The sequence below is a fragment of the Saccopteryx leptura genome, chromosome 2 (assembly GCF_036850995.1).
Source record: "Saccopteryx leptura isolate mSacLep1 chromosome 2, mSacLep1_pri_phased_curated, whole genome shotgun sequence".
Taxonomy (NCBI): Eukaryota; Metazoa; Chordata; class Mammalia; order Chiroptera; family Emballonuridae; genus Saccopteryx; species Saccopteryx leptura.
The window spans coordinates 258,650,683-258,672,454 of record NC_089504.1 but is presented as its reverse complement, the minus strand read 5'-3'; the positions used below and the strand labels follow the sequence as shown (position 1 = coordinate 258,672,454).

General features: G+C 43.2%; 1 protein-coding gene and 1 non-coding gene across 2 annotated transcripts in view; both read left to right on the top strand.

The window, feature by feature from the left end:
* Window positions 1-21,772, top strand: part of SLC9C2 (solute carrier family 9 member C2 (putative)) — an 82,000-nt gene that overhangs the window by 3,308 nt on the left and 56,920 nt on the right. Inside the window, exons 2-8 of the mRNA XM_066363831.1 lie at window positions 3,122-3,222; window positions 4,921-5,049; window positions 8,083-8,248; window positions 11,949-12,062; window positions 13,236-13,397; window positions 18,439-18,538; window positions 21,595-21,738. Of these exons, the coding sequence (XP_066219928.1) occupies window positions 3,122-3,222; window positions 4,921-5,049; window positions 8,083-8,248; window positions 11,949-12,062; window positions 13,236-13,397; window positions 18,439-18,538; window positions 21,595-21,738 (916 nt within the window). The remainder of the gene's footprint in view (window positions 1-3,121; window positions 3,223-4,920; window positions 5,050-8,082; window positions 8,249-11,948; window positions 12,063-13,235; window positions 13,398-18,438; window positions 18,539-21,594; window positions 21,739-21,772) is intronic.
* LOC136396430 (U6 spliceosomal RNA) lies at window positions 4,286-4,392 on the top strand. The gene has a single exon (XR_010749717.1). It is a non-coding gene; the product is annotated as a U6 spliceosomal RNA (small nuclear RNA).

Sequence of the window (21,772 nt, the reverse complement as noted above, 5' to 3'; positions counted from 1 at the left end):
ATCGCTAGCCACAACTGCTCCGTGTCTGGCAGCACAAGCATTGCCCAGCTGGGCATACAACAGTGCAGACCAGATTCCGGCAGCACTACCATCTCTGCGTGTACCATTTCAACTGTTATCCCAGACTCGGTACAGCAATTTGTGTTTTGTGTCTTGGATATTTTTCATCAAACCCCTCCCAAGATGTCTACCAAAAGGAAATTGTCTTTGTCTACGCTTCAGCCTGCCAAGAAGGAAAGAAAGGCCATCGATCTCGACACGAAAATGAAGGTAATTAAGCAGTACAAAGGAGGAAAGAAAGTGAATGTGATCGCATGTGATACGAAGTTATCACATTTGACTGTGTCGATGATTTTGAAAGATAAAGAAAGAATTCGTGAAGCTGTGAAAGGTTCTGCACCCATGCGATCAACAGTTATTACAAAGCAACGAAGCGGGCCCATCCACAAAATGGAGAAATTGCTATATATTTGGATGGAAGATCAAATTCAAAAACGGACACCATTAAGTCTTTTTACTGTGTAGATGAAGGCGAGAAGTCTATTTCAGATTCTGAAGGAGTGTGCTGGAGAAGATTACAGACAAGAATTTGTAGCAAGCACTGGCTGGTTCCAGAGATTCAAGAAAAGATTCCAAATGCATAGTGTTTGAGTGACTGGAGAAGCAGCAAGTGCGGAAGAAGAAAAGAGAGAAGCAGAGAAAGAAGAGGAGAAACCAGAAAGAAAATTCACCTCTAAGAGATTATCAGAAGGTTTATCTTTACTGAATAAACTTCTTATACATTTTGAAGCAATGGACCCAAACATCGAACAATTTGCAAGGATTGAACGAATGGCGCACGATGTGTTTCATCCATATCGTGAAATTTATGAAGAAAAAAAGAAACATACAATTCAGACAAAGCTCACCATGTTTATGAAAAAACCAACTCCGGTAACCCCAACTGCTGCCTCAGATGACGACATCAACGATCCGCAGCCAAGCACCAGCAGCCAATAAAATGTTTCGTACATGTTTATATATTTTGATATGTTTTGCAATTGGGAAAATGTTTTCTATGGTATTTTTTACACCTGTATTTTGTATTTTTGTATGCACCTGTATTTTGTAATTTTGTATGTTTTGCAAATATTAAACCAGTTGTACTGGTGATGCAGTGTATTACTTAAACCTGACGAATGTAAAAATAAGAAACAAAATGGTGTAGAGATGATACAAATGGCATAAAATGAACAAAGAAAATTATGATATATGACAATAATGAAAGAAAATTATGATAAAATGACTTAAAGATTTTTATAACATCATTTCACAGTACTATACATATAGCCTACTCAACTTACGACCAAATTGTGTTACGACCAGTCTGTCGGAACCAGTTGTGGTCATAAGTCGAACACTAGCTGTATATAAAGATAACTTTTTTGTCATTTAAAAAAATTTTTTAAATTTTTTTAACTCCTCTTTCTTATGAATTCTAAAAAGCAGAACTCAAAAAATGTAACAAAAATGTTTTTTAATGTCAGAATAAACTTAATTTTGTCATATTTATTTTGTTTAATTACCATAAAAGCACGCTTGGACTTTATATATATATGTTTTTTTTTAATATTTGACTTAATTATTACAACATTTCTCATAAATTTGTATATAATGCGCCTACAATTATTTGTAGAATTTTAAATGTGTCCCGACTTCAAAAAGTTTGAGAACCACTGCACTAATGACTTTGTTCCCTGTTGGTACGACCAGGTGCTGGTGACCATGAACTTTACAAGTTCTAGATCTTTGGTGATTCCACTGGACAAGTGCTCCAGCAGTAAAGGGCATTGCAGAAATAGTTCAAGGAACATTTCTTGTCTGGCGTTACAAATAAGTATTTGATAAATATTTACTGATTTGGCTTGTCCTATAGCTGAATGTCAGTCAGTGCAGAATCTGGGATGCCAATGAATCTTGCCTGAGGCTTAAGCTAATTGGACTACAGTCTATGTATTACTTCTGGAGGGGATGAATTGTAGAGCAGAGAGTTTCAAGGCAAGAAAATGCATATAGACATCGTTAACAAGAATCTTTTGTTACTTGTTTGGTGAAGGCAGTTTTCACTGTGGTTAGAACTCAGTGAAAGAGTGCACAAGTGAGAACTTTATGATGATGCTAGAGATCACCAGAGCTGCTGGTTATTGACAGAAGACTACACAATTGGAAAACAAAAATGTCAGTGTGTTCCTTGTGTCCTACAGTATAAAAAGAGCAGAAGAAAATAAAAATGAGAATCCAGAAAACGTAATTTTCCTCAGAATTAAAAGTACTATATAGAATGTATGTTACTGTAGTTTAGGGTGAGGAATTGTTAATATAAGGTATACTATATAGATAGTTTGGCTTTCCATAATATCTGATCAGTAGATCCATAGGTAAGACACCTATACAGTGATCCTAGTGTGACGCTAGGTAGGCACATGGGAGGTTTTTGGAATTCTAATAGTTTCCAAATTCACCTATAAGAGATGCCTCATTATGTGTGTCTTATATTTAAGAGGCAGCATTTGTAATGAAATGACATTCAGAGGAAGTTTTTCTTTTTCCTATTATTTATTCATAATGATATGGCACTCAGAGTCTGTTTAAAATTAAATAACTAGGCCCTGGCCGGTTGGCTCAGCAGTAGAGCGTCGGCCTGGCGTGCGGGGGACCCGGGTTCGATTCCCGGCCAGGGCACATAGGAGAAGCGCCCATTTGCTTCTCCACCCCCACCCCCCTTCCTCTCTGTCTCTCTCTTCCCCTCCCGCAGCCAAGGCTCCATTGGAGCAAAAATGGCCCGGGCGCTGAGGATGGCTTTTTGGCCTCTGCCCCAGGCGCTAGAGTGGCTCTGTTCGCGGCAGAGCGACGCCCTGGAGGGGAAGAGCATCGCCCCCTGGTGGGCAGAGCATTGCCCCTGGTGGGCGTGCCGGGTGGATCCCGGTCGGGCGCATGCGGGAGTCTGTCTGACTGTCTCTCCCCGTTTCCAGCTTCAAGAAAGATAAAAAAATAAAAATAAAAAATAACTAGAGAGAGGGGATATGGAATTGTTTTGAAACAATATATTATGTTTAAATAACACATCCATTTATTTCTTTAGGACTTCTGAGGGTCTTTTTAAGGATTTCTGAAGTCAGCATCTTGACAATTCTTTCCATAGTAGGGTTTGTGATTGGACAGCTGGCCTACAGTTTTCTTCAGGTAATGTATGTACCACCAATTAGAGAATAAATGAAAGAACAGAGACCCAGGGCGAGGTCCACTCCCACCCATCCCTGAACATAGAGATTTTTAAAGCTGCTCAAAAGTAATACTTATCTGGTAGTAACATGTTTGAAAGTGAAAAACCGTTCAGACAAATTGGAGATGCTTAAGAAAAAAGCACCAAATTGGAAGGGAGGATTATTTGATTGCTCACTGGGGTTCTTCATCACCTTCCTTTGGAGTGTTGCCCTGGTTTCCTGCCCCTGGACATCCATTGGCTTCTGTGTTATTATCTTCAACACCTGTGGGGACTCTAGTTACAAAAGGCCTCAGCTATTGTCCTGCTGGAGTTTCTAACTGCCAGCTTCATAATCAAGTACAATATAAATATATATGACACATCATAATAATTCAGATACAAGAAAAATGTCATGAATCCATGACCTTATTCACTCTTGATTTCAAATGCAAAGCAGTGTGATCAGCAGTGTGTCTCCACTCATACTTTTATTTTTTAAACACAGAGATGATGCTTGTGCTCATCTAAGATTGCTGAAGCCTCAAGTTCCTTTTCTGAAGCACCGACGTGGCTGCTCGTTAGCATCCCTGCGTGTTTACTATGTGCCAGGCTCCCCTTTGAGTGCTTTGTATTTAAATGTATTAACTTTTCATTGACACTGGAATTAATTCATTCATCCTCACAGCAACCTAATGAAAGTTACTTTTTTTCTGTTTTAGAGATGAGGAGACTGAGGCACATAGAGGTTAAGTAATGAAGATCAAACTATTAATTGGGCCCAAAACCTTTTAGGAGGGAATATTTGAGGCACTTCAATCATTGCTGTTGTGTTTTCCATTCGTCTGTGTACCATCTCCATGATTTGTTTCCTATAGGTGCAATCTGTGCTGTTATCTGAATATTATTTTCCTTTACCTGATTTGTTGAAAGATTTTAAAATCCTAAGCAAATGTCAATAAAATCACAAGTACCTGTGCAAGGTTTCTTCCCTTCCTGGTGCAAATTAGATTATCTAATGGTCAAATTAAAAATACTTATCTGGTGCTCGCTTTGGCAGCACATACACTAAAATTGGAATGATACAGAGAAGATTAGCATGGCCCCTGCGCAAGGATGACACGCAAATTCGTGAAGCGTTCCATATTTAAAAAAAAAAAACACTTATCTGTGGGCCTGATCTGTGGTGGTACAGTGGATAAAGTGTCTACCTGGAACACTGAGGTTGCTGGTTCAAAACCCTGGGCTTGTCCAGTCAAGGCACATACGGGAGTTGATGCTTTCTGCTCCTCCCCATCCCTTCTGTCTCTCTCTCCTCTCTCTAAAGTGAATAAATAAAATCTTAAAAAAAATACTTATCTGTGAACCACCTAAAATCACTTCAGAGATCCCCAACAGTGGAGGTTCCACTTTGGAAAACACTGATGACTTACACAAGAAATGTTCATGTGGCCCAAGCCCACATAGTTCTCTGCTGAGTAGAGGAATGCACGTGACTCATCCAGATGGTTAGATCGAGAGATCTCCCCAAGACCCCCAAGACTGGCCTTGTAGATAATCTCTCATAAATTACAAATTAGATTATTCCGAGACTTGTATTGATTGACATACCAGCAACCCAATTTCTGATACTTCAAAATGGCAGCAAACTAACTTCTTGTTTGCTTCTGTTGGTTTAGGTGCACCAAATCGTCCACCCTCTTCTCAAGACACCCAGTTTTTCACTTTATGCCTATGTAGCACCTTTAATTATATTTAAGGTTGCCTTGGAGGTGGACTTTTATGTCCTCAAGAATATGCTTTGGAAGGTAAGAACACACATTTCAAAACAAGTTGTGGTCAGTTGTTACCCATGTTAACAGAATATGATTGTCTCTAATGAAGGTTAATAATTCACAAATCCCACATTGTTAGTGGTCTGACCCTCCTCACGCTGCAGAACCAGGGATTGAAGAGAGTTGAAGGGAGGGAGAGAGCACGAGTGTGTGCTGAGTGACTACTGTGACTGGGCACCGAGGAAATGCCATCTCCACTTCACATGTATGCAGACTGCCGTCCAGAGGGCACGAGCCAGGCTGGCAGGTGGCAGAGCCTGAGTGTCCTTTCCCAGATGACTTCATCTCAACTGTCTCTGTAGCTACAGTTTTAATTGCTAAGATTGGTTTATTTTATTTTTGTCTTAACCATGCTTGCCAGACTATTTTATTTTTCCTTTCAAAGAATATTGTACTTTCCTTGGTTTTATTTTGATTTTTCCCCCTACCATCTCGAGTTAGATATTTGTTGTTTGATTTTCAGCTTGTTTTTTTTTAATGTAGTTTATTAAACTTTCCTGTAACTACACTCTTTTAGTGTAATCCCACATGTTTTGATTGTTAGTGTTTTTATCATTCCAATCCTACCTAAATTTTGTTATACTTTTTTCTTTGACTCGTGAATCATTTAGAAAATTATTTTAAAATTTCCAAATATGGCTTTGTATTATTATTTCTCTCATCATGGTGTGACTATAGAATGTGCTTTGTACATCAGCTCTTGTGTTGTGTGGAGATTTGCTTTGCAGCCTAGTACATGGTCAGTTTTCCCAAACGTTCCATATTTTCTTTGCAAAAATGGACATTCTTGAATTGTTGAGTGCAGAGGTCTAAATTTGTTCCATAGAGTACTATGCTAATTATTAAGTCTGACACAGCAATGGGATATTACTGAGCAATAAAAAGGAAACAGACCATTAATAGGAAGAGCATGGAAGAATTTCAAACGTATTACGCTAAGGGAAAGGAAACCAGACTCAAAAAGGCTGCATGTTGTATAATTCCATTCATACACCTTTTTTCTAGCAAGAGAGTTGGAGAACAGATCATTGGTGCCAGGGACTGGGGATGAGGGAAGAAAATGACTACAAAGGGGCAGTTTGGGGACACATTTTGGGGTGAAGGGTCTGCTTTGTTTTTAACTGTAGTCGTGGCTAAGTGACAGCATGCATTTGTCAAAACTCATATAACTGTACCCAAAAGAATGAATTTTACTGTTTGTGAGTCAAAGAAACATTTGAAGAAGTCAAAGGAAGTAGATCTGGATTTATTTCTCCCATGTAATTTTTGTACTTTGTACTTACCATGCTTTTCCTTTGCTCTTTCTCCTGTTGACCCAGTTTCTTGATCCTTTTTGTCCCTTCTGCTTTTTAAAATTTTATTATTATTTCTTTTACTTTTTAAAATTTAACTAATTGTGTTTACATAGATTCTAGGGTCACCCCGAATGCCTCTTCCCTCCCCCCTATTCCCTTCAACATTTCCCTCGCCCCCCTCTCTACAGCGCCCTCCCCCCTTCCCTTCAGGTTTATCCCATCCGATCATCCCCTTTCCCTCTGTCCTTTTTTCCTCTGGTCCCTTTGATCCCTCCTCTGTCTCAATTCCGATCCTCAGTTCTCATTATTCCTTGGATTCCTCAAATGAATGAGGTCATATGATATTTTTCTTTTTCTGCCTGGCTTATTTCACTCAACATAATAGTTTCCAGGTCCCTCCATATTGTTGCAAAAGGTAATATTTCCTTCTTTTTCATAGCCCCATAGTATTCCATTGTATATATGTAACACAGTTTTTTAATCCACTCATCCACTGATGGACACTTGGGATGTTTCCAGATCTTCACTATTGTGAACAATGCTGCCATAAACATGGGGGTGCATTTCTTTTTTTCAGTTGGTGATATGGTGTCCTTGGGATATATTCCTATAAGTGGGATGGCTGGGTCATGAAGCTGACTCATCCTTCTGCTTTTTTGAAAGCCTTACTTTCTATTCCTGTTTTGGAGTCAAGCACTGCTGATTGCCTATTTGATATGCATGTTCCCCTTTTCCCTCACTGACAGGACCGTTTTTTTGTTTGGTGTTCTGATGGGCCCACTGTAAAACACCACATTCTATAGCATCCTGGATATATGTGGTAGCCTTAGAAAAGTGTGGCCAGTGAAATGTACTATATAAAAGTTTGTTGAATAAGGTTTCTTTTAGAATACCCTGAATCAGGGGGCCCAATCAGCTGGCCCAAGCTCTTTGTCCTTTGTTTGACTTCTCTTTCTACCTGGAGCCCTGCAGTTGGTGACACTGAGACAATCAGGAAATGTTTTACACAGAAGCAGGAGAACTTTGCCTTCCATGTTATAAACATCATTTTGATGTTGAGAACTATTCAGTTGGAAGAGCAACAAGAGAGATTGGGGAATTAGTTTTTTAACATGGGGCCCTGGCTGGTTGGCTCAGTGGTAGAGTATTGGCCTCGCGTGTGGAAGTCCTGGGTTTGATTCCTGGCCAGGGCACACAGGAGAAGTGCCCATCTGCTTCTCCACCCTTCCTCCTCTCCTTTCTCTCTATCTCTCCCTTTACCTCCCGCAGCCAAGGCTCCACGGGAGCAAAAGTTGGCCTGGGTGCTGAGGATGGCTCCATGACCTCCACCTCAGGTGCTGGAATGTCTCCAGCCACAATGGAGCAACGCCCCAGATGGGCCGAGCATCACCCCCTGGTGGGCATGCTGAGTGGATCCCAGTTGAGCGCATGCGGGAGTCTGTTTTTCTGCCCCACTCCCTGCTTCTCACTTCAGGAAAAATACAAAAAGAACAAAAACAACAACAACAAAAACTCCAATAAGCTTGAATCTCATTTGTTTGGAAGGGGTGATTTCTTTGAGGTAAGTAAACTGGAACATCTTCTAAAGTGTTCTTCCAGAGGAATTGTGTAGAATAAATACCTCACCAAGATCTGATTCTTATGTAAGTACGTGAAATCATGCCATCTTTAGATGTTAAGGCTAACACCATGTAATGAATTGGTTTCACAGGTTGTGTTGATTGGATTCATTGGCTCCTCAACGGCATTCATCGTAATTGGATATGTGGTTATGAAATTTAATAAGGATTCGTGGAATCTGCAGTGTTGTCTGCTCTTCAGCATGATTGCGGGCATGTTGGATCCTATTAATTCTGTGTTATCACTGAAAACTATTGGTATGTCGAATTTATTTCTGTCTCTTCTCTTAAAGATAGGAGAATAAATTATTTGCTTCTGATTATATTGTCCTGGCACAAATTGTGCCCCAGCAAAGTAGGCGTTTGTGTCACTTTTCTTGGAGATGGAGCCTTGATTGGCTGAAAGGAACCATACAAATATGGCCACTCGGGATTTGGGTTAAATTACACAAGTTATAATCTCAAAGGATTTTGTGTGTGTGTGTGTGTGTGTGTGTGTGTGTGTGTGTGTGTATGTGACAGAGACAAAGAGAGGGACAGATAGGGACAGACAGGAAGGGAGAGAGATTAGAAGCATCAATTCTTCATTGTGGCATCTTAAGTTTCTCATTGATTACTTTCTCATATGTGCCTTGACGGGGGGCTACAGCAGAGCAAGTAACCCCTTGCTCAAGCCAGCGACCTTGGGCTCAAACTGGTGAACCTTGCTCAAACCAGATGAGCCCGCGTTCAAGCTGGTGACCTCGGGGTCTCAAACCTGGGTCCTCTGCATCCCAGTCCAATGCTCTATCCACTGCGCACCGCCTGGTCAGGCTCAAAGGATTTTTTTTAAAGAAGAAAATGTAACCTTTTTAGAAGGTGATAAAAATAAGCCTTCTTATTCCATTCCATTCTTACTCCATTCTAAGCTATAAGGTAGAGACTGTGCTTTACCCCAATGAATCTTTCTCAAGGCCTTGCCGCCTCTTGTTGGGACTCCATTTTGGATGAGCTGACTTTGGCCAAATGGTTATAGTTTATTTAAAGGAAATGGGGTAAGAGGATAGTCTGTTATTCAATGCAAGCTTATTCCCAAGAGGGCTTGTGGGGGTCCCATACTACTTCCCATCTTATTTGGTAAAAGATGAGTTCACTCAGAAATATCTCCCTTTTGTCATGTTTTATTGACTCAGCAATGCAAACATGAAATGGTTAGATGCTCTGGTTTCTGTTTTGACTCAGAAATATGTGCCTACCCAATTTTTAGATATTGGTTATATTTGGTGTATATTGCTTTATGCTTGGAGTGGGAAACCTTCAAGTCTTCCAGCAGGTGATATTCCCATTTTTACACCCACTTATACCTACTGTGGGGAAAACATAGGAGGTTTTAAGATACTTGTGTCAGTAATATTCTAAATTTTCAAACAGTCTGGTCCTGTCCTTTTTTCTTCCTCTCTTTTTTTCTCAGTATATATTTTTTTCTGTCTTTCCTTCACGTGTCTTTCTCTTTTAGTTTGTATTTGCCCCTTGTTTTAGTTACCTCCTTATCTTCCTGTTCCCTTTTCTGCTATCACTCGACTCTAAGCGGCTATAATAAACTATATACTTTGATTATTTATTGCAGTCTCCACATTCAAAAATGTTTTCAGGGCCCTGGCCGGTTGGCTCAGTGGTAAAGCGTTGGCCTGGTGTGTAGAAGTCCTGGGTTCGATTCCTGGCCAGGGCACACAGGAGAAGCGCCCATTTGCTTCTCCACCCCTCCCCCTCTCCTTCCTCTCTGTCTCTCTCTTCCCCTCCCGCAGCCAAGGCTCCATTGGAGCAAAGATGGCCCCGGGCGCTGGGGATGGCTCCTGGGCCTCTGCCCCAGGCGCTAGAGTGGCTCTGGTAGTGGCAGAGCGACCCCCTGGAGGGGCAGAGCATCACCTCCTGGTGGGCGTGCCAGGTGGATCCCGGTCGGGCGCATGCGGGAGTCTGTCTGACTGTCTCTCCCGGTTTCTAGCTTCAGAAAAATACAAAAAAAAAAATGTTTTCAGGAAAAGAGTAGAATAAAAAGCCTTCTATTTCTTTTTTTTTTTTTTTTTTATATAATTTTATTTTTTTAATGGGGTGACATCAATAAATCAGGATACATATATTCAAAGATAACAAGTCCAGGTTATCTTGTCGTTCAATTATGTTGCATACCCACCACCCAAAGTCAGATTGTCCTCTGTCACCTTCTATCTTGTTTTCTTTGTGCCCCTCCCCACCCCCTATCCCTCTCCCATTCCCCCCTCCCCCCCGTAACCACCACCCTCTTATAAATGTCTCTTAGTTTCACTATTATGTCCCACCTACGTATGGAATAATACAGTTCCTGTTTTTTTCTGATTTACTTATTTCGCTTCGTATCATGTTATCAAGATCCCACCATTTTGCTGTAAATGTTCCGATGTCATCATTTCTTATGGCTGAGTAGTATTCCATAGTGTATATGTGCCACATCTTCTTTATCCAGTCATCTATTGATGGGCTTTTTGGTTGTTTCCATGTCCTGGCCACTGTGAACAATGCTGCAATAAACATGGGGCTGCATGTGTCTTTACGTATCAATGTTTCTGAGTTTTTGGGATATATACCCAGTAGAGGGATTGCTGGGTCATAAGGTAGTTCTATTTTCAGTTTTTTGAGGAACCACCATACTTTCTTCCATAATGGTTGTACTACTTTACATTCCCACCAACAGTGTATGAGGGTTCCTTTTTCTCCACAGCCTCTCCAACATTTGAAAAGCCTTCTATTTCTTGAAAAGAAAACTAGCAAAGGTATTTGACTCTTGGTTGACATTTTCTTTGTGTTGGAAATTCTCAGGTGGTCCATGGGTTCTGGATCCAAGAACCTTTTTTCTTAGATACATTTGTCTATTGTGGACGTTTCATAAAAATCAAGCCATGCAATATATGATTTTTCATGTCTGGCTTCTTTCACTCAGTGTAATGTTTTTAAGGCTTCTCCACAGCTGTAACATGTATCAGCCAGAACTTCATTCCTTTCTGAATGATAATCCATTGTAGGGAGAGACTACAGATGTTCATCCATTCATCAGTCAGTGGACTAGAGGTTGTTCCCACTTTTTGACAATTATGAGTAATGCTGCTGTGAACATTCATGCATGAGTGTTTGTGTGGACACATGTCTTCAGTTCTCTTTGGTGTATGTCTATGAGTAGATTCTCTGGGTCATGTTTTGTCTTACTTCCAAGATGTGATTCTTTTGGAGTCTAACAATTCACATGTATTCAAGCTAAATATAGTGTCCCGAGCCCTGGCCAGTTGGCTAGTGGTAGAGCGTCGGGCCGGCATGTAGATGTCCTGGGTTCAATTCTCGGTCAGGGCACACAGAAGAAGCAACTCTGCTTCTCTATTCCTCCCCTTTCCCTTCTCTTTCTCTTCTCCTCCTGCAGCCATAGCTCGATTGGTTAGAGCACATCAGCCCCTGGACACTGAGGGTGGCTCCATGGAGCCTCTGCCTCAGATGCTAAAAATAGCTTAGTTGTACACATGGGCCCCTGATGGGCAGAGCATTGGCCCCAGACGGGTGTTGCTGGTGAGTCCTGGTCGGGTGCATGCAGGAGTCTGTCTTTCTGTCTCTCCTCCTCTCACTTTTAAAAGAAGGAAAAAGAAAAAAGAAAGTAAAAATAAAAAAGGAAATGTAGTGTCTCAAGAAGTGTCTTGTCTCATTCTGAAGCTCAAACATGGTCTGAGGCCATGGACACTTGGAGGCATGCCAGAGCCGTGTTCCTTTGCCATTGGAGATGTGGAAGGCACAGGGGAGAAATAAAAAAGCAGTGATTGCGAGCGTCTTCCAGACCCGTCCCCCTTACAGCTGCCTTCCATTTTTTTTTAGCATATTCTTTCTCTTCTGTTTTTGTGTTTCGTGTGCAAGGGCACCATTTTCATTTACCACATTAAATGACATTTTATATTTCCTTTTCCAGGCTCTTCCAAAATGTATACTGATATCATTCGAGGAGAATCAATGATCATGTGTGGCGTCGCGTACATCCTCCTTGCAACTTTTCGGAACTTAAAGCACATGCCCGTGATTGATGGTAGGAACCTATCTTTTTGTCTGTACCATCTCTAAAAGCATACACAATCGGTGCATTTCAATTCATACTGAAATTAAAGCACATTCAAGAGGTCTTCACTTTGCTGCTTTCTCTATACTTTACCCTTAGACTAATTAAAACAGCCTATCAGGCAACAAGAACACAACTACATCCTGTCTATGTCTTTTCTTGGACACTAAGGGGGAAAGTAGGTTAAATTCTTTTATCTCCCTCAATATGCACGTGCATGTATGTGTACACTAGTGTGTACGCACATACACACACATGCAAATTATTTCATCTGGCTCCGATTCACTTCTCTGCTGGGTCATCCTGGATCTCTGGGTGGATGTGAAGGGCTGGCTAGGTTGTGGCGAAAGCAGAGTGGTCCAGGCAGCACTGAGTCTCAGGCCCTCGAAGTGCTAATAAATTCGTGTGATTTGAGTTCACTGGGCGATGGAGCACACTGTCTCACTTGTTTTCCAGATACGCAAATAGCAGAGTAGAAAGGGGGAACTATCACAGCGTGAAGAGGCAGAAGGCACCCTCCTGACACGTTGGTGTGATCACCATAGGAGGAGAGGGGGCACAAAGGAGAAGGAAGTGTTGCTGAGACAGAGGGGCTTGTGGTGCATCTCGACAGGCACTTAGGATGGGACAGCCTTTGTTATTTAGGACTACCCTTGGCGTTGCTTGAAGCCTGCTCACTCTCACTACTGTCCCCAGTTATTGTGACTGTAGAAAATCTCCCCTCTCCATTTCCCAAATGCCATCCAGCTGGGGGCAGGGGTCACAACTGGACTGCAGGGTGGTGGGGGTCCTGGACAAGGTTTGCTTGGCCCTGACATGGTTTGTAAAGAATTTGAACTTGGGTGGACAGTCAGGAACCTTTTGGTTGGATTCTCACTCCCCAGCTTGTCCCAGCCTTTCACATAATTCTCCCTGCCTGGCTCCAGGGGGCGTTTGAGCCTGCTGTCCCGAGACGAGCAGACCTCAGGCTGCAGATGGGAAGGGACATCCCCAGAGAGCCTCTATGTCAGGCTCTCACAGGCAACTCCCACCTGCTGAAGGTCAAGGTCTCCACTCAAAACCTATGAGCAAACCAAACACCGTCAACCAAAGAATCAAAAGTTACAGTTCAACTTTTTTTTTCTCTCATTTTCTTTTTTTTAGGGTTCTCCATATTTGTGAACTTCACCTTTGTTATTTTTGGAAGCATATTATTTGGATATTTGTTTTCAAGGATCGTTCGGTTTCTATTGAATGACCAGTTTAACAACACGTTGACCAATGTCATTTATTGCTTTTCGATGGTGTATCTGACTTTCTATGTTGGTAAGGCAGAAGCAAATACAAAAAACAGCGTCCTTAAGATGAACTGTATACATCTCTGCTTCCCCTTGAACTTGGATCCAGTTGCTTTTTCCCCAGCACCCCCCCTGTTGTGGCCCCTCTGTGCATCCTGTCATCTTACCTTTCTGCCACCTCCAGTTCTTCCCTGGTCTCTCCCAGCATCCCCTTCATTTCAGCTCCATGGCCCTTCCCTTTGCCTTCTTCCTCTGTGTGGTGACATTCTTATTCTTTTGACCTAACCCGTTTGACTTTCTGTTCAGTCCCTGGCCGTCCCGGAGGGAGAGTCGGCTCTGTGTGAGTCCCGCTCTGACCCTTAGCTGCCCACCTCTCCGAGGAGGAGGCGGGGAGAGCCGCTCCAAGGTCTTGTCCAGATCAACCGTCTTTAACTCCCTGAGCACCACACCTGGAGGCCGTGGAAATGGCGGCTGTCACCCAGGCTAGGGCCAGCAGAGGAGAGGCAGAAACCAGGCGCATCTGCATCTGGAGGGGGAACAGGAAAGGGGGACAATCGCGGGAGTCCGGGTGCCCAGTGCTGGCCCACCGCCAGCAGGCACCTGCTGGTCTAGCCCAGTGAGAGGGAAAGCTGTGCTGGACCATCTGCGGTCACCCGTCACCGGGAGCATAGTAACCGGGCTCCTGCTCTCACCTGACACGTGGAACAGCTGCCATTCATGAAAGGCCTTGGCTATTCCTGTCCCCTGACCTGAAACACTGCTTCCTCTCTGGAAGAATTGCCACCTGGGTGCTGCTCACTTCACTGTCTCGAATCAGTAAACTCAGAGAAAACAGTTCCCGAAAGGGCATTTCCTTCAACTTGCTTTTTTTGTTCCCTCCCTTGTGAATCTTGATGCCTTAAAAGACTGAAGAAAAATTTTAAATTTAATTTTTCCATTTTCCCCCACACTAGACCCTGAGTTCCTTGAGGTGGAGTCTGTCTCCCATTCCTTTCATTCATTCACTCTCTGTGTGCCCCAGGCAAGCCCAGTGCTTGCCACGTGCTCGTCAGTCATTCAACCCATGTTGGGTGAATAAATGAATGAGTCCATGAAGAGCTTTGGAGTTAGGCAGACCTGAGTTCAGATTCCAGCTTCACAATTTATTAATGTGCTGACCTTGAACTATTGCTTAACCTCTCTACACTTGAGTGGATTTCCTCATCTACTAGAGTGATATTGTGACACCTACCTAATTTATAGGGGTACTGCAGGCCTTACTGAGATCATATGCGACCTTTGACTCGCTCATGCTGGTGTGCTGGCTGGCCATCGTGCCTACCTTGCGAGCTGATCGCAGGCATCTCTTCCCGGCTCCGGTTCAAGCGACCTAGGCTGGTACCTTAACATTGGCCATAGTAGGACTAGTTTCCACTATGGAAACTGGCAGGCTCTACAAAACAGGGTTTTTGTTTGTTTGTATGTTTTTAACCCCCAGAGAGCTGGTTGTGAACATTTACCAGCACACCATTGGGTTCAAGGTAGGGTAGCCAATCAATGTCGGTTCCTTTCCCCTTACTTTCTGAAAATGGAAGTTCTTCTGGTCAGTGCTTGAGAGGCCTGGGGCAGAGTCTCCCTCTCAGCTCTCTGCAGGGAACACTGCTGCCAAGGCCTTGACCTTGGACCTCTGTCCCCGGAGCTCTGAGGTGCTGTGGTACAGAGTCCCAGGAAACAGGAGTCCTCCGCCTCCATAACCGTTTTCTCTGCTTCCTGCATTAAAGAACAACTTTGGGCAACCCTTTACTCTTCCACGTGAGAAGTTCCTGACAGCAAATGCCAGCAACAGATGCTGTTAGAAGTAGATGGTCCACTGCCAGGAAGCGCAGCTGAGACGCAGTTCTCCTTTTCACATGTACATGTCTGTCGTGTTCTCTGATCATAGGTTTTCCCTTCACTCTTTTTTTTTTTTTTTTTTTAACAGGGACAGAGAGAGAGTCAGAGAGAGGGATAGATAGGGACAGACAGACAGGAACGGAGAGAGATGAGAAGCATCAATCATCAGTTTTTCGTTGCAACACCTTAGTTGTTCATTGATTGTTTTCTCGTATGTGCCTTGACCGCGGGCCTTCAGCAGACCGAGTAACCCCTTGCTCAAGCCAGTGACCTTGGGTCCAAGCTGGTGAGCTTTAGCTCAAACCAGATGAGCCCGTGCTCAAGCTGGCGACCTCGGGGTCTCAAACCTGGGTCCTTTGCATCCCAGTCCGATGCTCTATCCACTGCGCCACCGCCTGGTCAGGCTCCCTTTCCTCTTGAATGCACTGTTGATGGGCTGATGTCCAGAGAGTGCCTGATGGATAGAGTCACCCTTCTGAGCACACATGGAGATTTCCATTTTCACCTCTGTTGTGTTGAATTCACGAAACCTGGACTTTTAGAAATCACTAGTGTTAGACCATTTATTCTTCTTTGTGAAATTAAAACAGTAAAAAAAAAAATTGCACAGACATTGCCATACAGGCAGAGGACTCAGTGGTTCTGGGACATTGTTGGTTGACAGGTAATACAGCTGGGAATATGAGTGTATCAGCCCATGGCAGGGAGTCTGAGTTTAGTGTACAAAAGACACTTTAGGAGAGTCAATGTGTAATTCATAAAAGATGGTGGACCATAGGAAAGTCTAGGCTGGAGATATAGCAAGAGAGCTGGTGGGAGGTATCTCTGGCCGCAGGAGCAATGTTTTATCACGTGACAGTGTTCAGAATTTCTGGGCAGTAGAGATAATAGGGAGCAGACCGCTTTTAGTCAGTTTTATTGTTTTAAGTCTCTCTGTCAGCAGTGTGTCCCCTCCTTGCCCATGCCCGGCCGTCTCTTCTTGACGTCATTTGTCTAGGCTTTATGTGCAGAAGGCCTTTTGTCATCACCCTCTGGTACATATTCTAATGAGGAAGCATCCAGTTCTGAATCCTGTTGCTTTTATGAAACAGAACCCCGTTGATTCTCCTATGGAGGGGGCCTTCGCTTTTCTGAACCAGAAAGACAGAGACTGACTGGGAGAGACAGTTGTCTGTGGCGGCGACTTCTTTCCATTGTCAGAGAATGTTCCAGCTCTCTTGGAAGCTGCTCAGGTTCATGCTGATGAAAATGTCTTTTATTCCGTGTCCTGTGGCTTCCCAGCCTTCCTTCTGCGACACTGAAAATGCAATCTAATATATATAATACCATTGGTCATTCTTAAAAGATGTAGTTTTTCTAATTATAAAAGTAAGACATGTTTATCTTTAGAAGTTTAGAAAAATTCCAAAAAATCAAAGAAGAAAAATAACCACCTATAAACCCATATTGTAAAATATAACTGTTGATACACTTTGGTGTTCATTTCTATTAAGATAAATTTGTCCAGTGGTTTCCTAATTGCGGCTGTTGTCGCTAAGTAGTGACTGTTACTGAAAAAGACTGTGATGAGTTTTATAATGTAACCACACTAGTTATAGGAGATTGGAAATAAGATTTTGAGAGATCCTTTTCCTGCCATCACAGTTCCCAGCACTACTGGTTTTACTGCCATTGGTCACTTAAATTTAAATTCGGTTAAAAGTATGTAAAAAGAAATCAAAAGTAGACTTAGGCAATTAGAGAAACCGAAGGAATAATGAAATCCTGTTCAAATTAATAAACAGGATTGATTTGCTAAGTAGGAAAGTGAGCATGTAGAAGGAGATAGCATCATCATAATAGCGAACCTTCATTCATTCTCTTAAGAAGTGCACCGAGCCGCCCTGGCCGGTTGGCTCAGCGGTAGAGCGTCAGCCTAGCGTGCGGAGGACCCGGGTTCGATTCCCGGCCAGGGCACACAGGAGAAGCGCCCATTTGCTTCTCCACCCCTCCACCGTGCTTTCCTCTCTGTCTCTCTCTTCCCCTCCCACAGCCAAGGCTCCATTGGAGCAAAGATGGCCCGGGCGCTGGGGATGGCTCTGTGGCCTCTGCCCCAGGCGCTAGAGTGGCTCTGGTCGCAACATGGCGACGCCCAGGATGGGCAGAGCATCGCCCCCTGGTGGGCAGAGCGTCGCCCCTGGTGGGCGTGCTGGGTGGATCCCGGTCGGGCGCATGCGGGAGTCTGTCTGACTGTCTCTCCCTGTTTCCAGCTTCAGAAAAATGAAAAAAAAAAAAAAAAAGAAGTGCGTCGAGCCAATGTCCACGTTATCTGCTTGCGTCCTCGCAGCGGGTCTCTGAGGCGTTGTCCTCTTACAGATGTAGGATGCAGAGAAGAAGAGAGGTTGCATTCATTCCCAGAGCAGCCAGCTCTGCTATCCTCCAGAGTGCTACCATTTCTTCCTTTCTGTCCGACATTGACCATGTTCTATCTGAAGGCTCTGCAGCCTAGAACTATTGGTGTTTGTGGTATTCAAACATCCTTTGTAGTTGTTTTTCCTGCTCCAGACTATACTTACACATTTGTTTAGAGCCCAAGGAACTACAGTTTTAGGGGAGTCTGTATCAGCAAAAGAACAGCAGGCTTTAGGACCCACAGTCACTGAGCTTGGACCGCAACCCTTATGACACCCCTAAGGTGCTGTGCAGAGGCTGTTAAAGGTATTTTCCTATTAGTCCTATCTCAGTGACCATCTACAGCAGCGGTTGGCAAACTCTGGCTTTTGGACTAAATATCCCTATTTTTTTGCATAGCCCGTGAGCCTAGAATGGTTTTTGCATTTTAAAATGGTTAAAAAAAAAACCTCAAAAGAAAAATATTTTGTAGCATGTGAAAATTATTTGAAATTCAAATTCTTGTGTCATTTTTTAATTTATATATTGGGCATTCTTGTTTACATGTTACCTACAGCCGCTTATATACAACTGCTGAGTTGGGTAGTTTCAACAAGGACCGTCGGGCCTGCTGGGACTGAATGCTCACTATCTGGTTGTTGACAGAGAGTTTGCTGACCCCTGAGCTACAGGATTAGGCCAGTCCCTTGAAGCAACTTTCCAAGAAATAGTACTCTTAAGTTTCCCACCATTTCTTCACTCAAGATAAAGTACCTCCGTGGCAGGTTTGAATGCATCTAATTTTATTCATTTTTTTCTCTCCCTAGTGGAATTTTTCAAAATGTCAGGGATGGTTGCTTTAATCACAGTAGGACTGAATTTAGATTCCTTAAGCTTCAGACCGAAGACGGAATTAGTAATTACTAAGTAAGTCTCCTGTTGTGTACTTGGCATAGATCTCATAGAAATTTAGTGCTTCCATGATCCTTTCTAGACATTAGTAAAACTCCCTTTTTCTCTCTTTTTCTACCTTTTCATTTTTGGTTTTCCTAGCACTTATATTTGAAAAGAAGGTACCAACAATGATTGACATTAATACTCCCATTCTGAATAACGTACCAGTGATTCAGAGATCATAGTGGCTTTTTTTTTTTTACATATGTATACATAACTATTCGATACAAATTTACTTTGAATTGTGGGAAGTTGTAGCAGAAAGACAAAACTCTAAGCTACTCTCTCTCTCTCTCTTTTTTTTTTTTTTTTTTTTTTTACAGAGACAGAGAGAGAGCCAGAGAGAGGAATAGATAGGGACAGACAGACAGGAATGGAGAGAGATGAGAAGCATCAATCATTAGTTTTTAATTGCGACACCTTAGTTGTTCATTGATTGCTTTCTCATATGTGCCTTGACTGTGGGGCTACAGCAGACTGAGTAACCCCTTGCTCAAGCCAGTGACCTTGGGTCCAAGCTGCTGAGCTTTTGCTCACACCAGATGAGCCCGCGCTCAAACTGGCGACCTCGGGGTCTCAAACCTGGGTCCTCCCAGGTTCTGACACTCTATCCACTGTGCCGCTGCCTGGTCAGGCTCTACTTGGCAAAATTTTAAATATCAGCCCCAATAACTGTACTAGTTTTTGGGTGTATGTGAATAACATTTATTTTTAAAATCCAGAATCTTTTTATTTTTTATTTTTCTATTTTTTATTTTTATTTATTTGTTTTTTTTCATTTTTCTGAAGCTGGAAATGGGGAGGCAGTCAGACAGACTCCCTCATGCGCCCGACCGGGATCCACCCAGCATGCCCACCATGGGGCGATGCTCTGCCCCTCTGGGGCATTGCTCTGTTGCATCCAGAGCCATTCTAGCACCTGAGGCAGAGGCCACAGAGCCATCCTCAGCGCCTGGACCATCTTTGCTCCAATGGAGCCTCGGCTGTGGGAGGGGAAGAGAGAGACAGAGAGGAAGGAGAGGGGGAGGGGTGGAGAAGCAGATGGGTACTTCTCCTGTGTCCTGGCCGGGAATCGAACCCAGGACTCCTGCACGCCAGGCCGATGCTCTACCACTGAGCCAACCGGCCAGGGCCTTCTTTTTTTTTTTTTTAATGAGAAGCTGCTCTCTTTTTTAATTTTAATTTTTTTAAATTCATTTTAGAAAGGAGAGAGAGAGGGGAATAGAGAGAGAGGAGAGAGAGAAGTGGGGAGGAGCAGGAAGCATCAACTCCCATATGTGCCTTGACCAGGCAAGCCCAGGGTTTTGAACCAGTGACCTCAGCATTTACAGGTCGACACTTTATCCACTGCACCACCACAGGTCAGGCCCAGAATCTTGGGTATACCTAATTCCTAGAACATGTGCTTTAAGTCTGAATTTGGACGGTGTCCTGGGCTCAGACATGCTGTCTTTCAGCCTCATTATAAATGACTCATTCCCTTGATTCAACTATTCTTTCACCTATTCAAACAGTCCTTGTTTAATGTCTATGATGGCCCAACTATTGGCTTGGGTTTGGGCTATGAAAAGAAGTCCCATCTCAGAAGGCTGTCCTTGTTAAGCGAGCGGTGGACATAGAAAGTATAAAGAATTATATGTTTATTGGAATTCCATTATATGTAAGGCATATTTTTAAAGGTCCTGTAATGACAATTAAAAAAGTGTTCTACTCCATCAGTTATTCCATCATTTCTATATTTTCAGGAAGCTAAGCATTGGGATTTGAGGACCCACTTATACCTTTCCCTTCTAGGAGTTCTGAATCAAAAGATAGGATTCAGACAGGGAATCAGACATATGGGCGCGGTGCTGTGTCAGAGAGCATGGTTTATACCTGCAGCTAAAATGAGGCTTCCTAGTGCCTCTTTCCGAGAATAGATATTGCGACTCACCTACAGGGAGCCTGGTTTGGGGGACAGACACACTCACCCAGTCAGCTGAAGGGGAAAGCCCTATTGGAAGGTCCAAGAGGAGATGGAACTTGAGGCCTGCCTCCAGAGGTCAGACCTGACCCAGACCTGACCCTGACCCAGGCATGCTGCCCCGTGGATTCCACACCGCTCTGCCCTATGCCCTAACCTCAGTGCTCTGATGACTCAGTAAGAACCTTAGAGGGCGGGGCTGGCATGTAGATTTTTGGAAAGCAATCTGGGTGATTTTTAATGCTCCACCCTGCTTATAGATGGTGTAGATGGTCGATACTGTAGGGCAGTGGTTCTCAACCTGTGGGTCGTGACCCTGGCGGGGTCGCCTAAAGCCATCAGAAAATACATAATGCATATCAGGTATTTACATTCTGAATCATAACTGTAGCAAAATTACAGTTATGAAGTAGCCACCAAAATTATTTTTTGGTTTGGGGTCACCGCAACATGAGGAACTGTATTGCAGGGTCACGGCATTAGAAAGGTTGAGAACCACTGCTGTAGGGGTTCAGGGTAGGAGCTCTTCCAGGGACAGTGCTTAGGGTGGTTTTGTGAAGACTGTGGAAGTGGAGTTAGCCCTGCAGACTTTTAGGAATTCAATAGACAGAAATGTAGACAGAAGAGATGTTCAAGGTAAGGGGCTTCCATGCAGATCACAACGGGAGAAGTTACACAGAGGGCATTGAGGTGACTGTCAGCTCTCACAAAGTCAAAGGTAACCAGGTTGAGTTGTTGATATGCTGCCAGCTCCTCATGGCAAAACTGCTGCAGTGCCAACCTAGGGGTAGGGTGTCCTCCTTTCTCTGCCTTGCTCTTACTGTCCTGCTGGGAGAGGCAGCCCCCAGGTGTTGGTATGCTAGTAGGCCGAGGGTCATGAAGAATATGGAAGTGGGTGTGTTTTAGTTCCCACGAACCACTTTTAAATGCTGACTATAAGAGTGATCAAGGCAAGGACCTCTGCTAAGATAACAATGACAGACATGTGATACCTGCTTTTTTGTGAAAAGGAAACCATTCATAAAACACATTGCTTAAAATGTGATTTCCTTTCTGTTCACCCCAGGTTCCTAATGCTGTTTTTATCCATGTTCCAACCTTTACTGTACGTTTTCTGGGGCATTGTAATTGGATGTGGAGAAAGGAACCATCTTAAACTTGACACTGTAACTTTCATGTTTCTCTTATTTGTAACATTGAATGTTGTAAGGTAAGAATTTAATGTTCACTTACTGGTCCTAGGT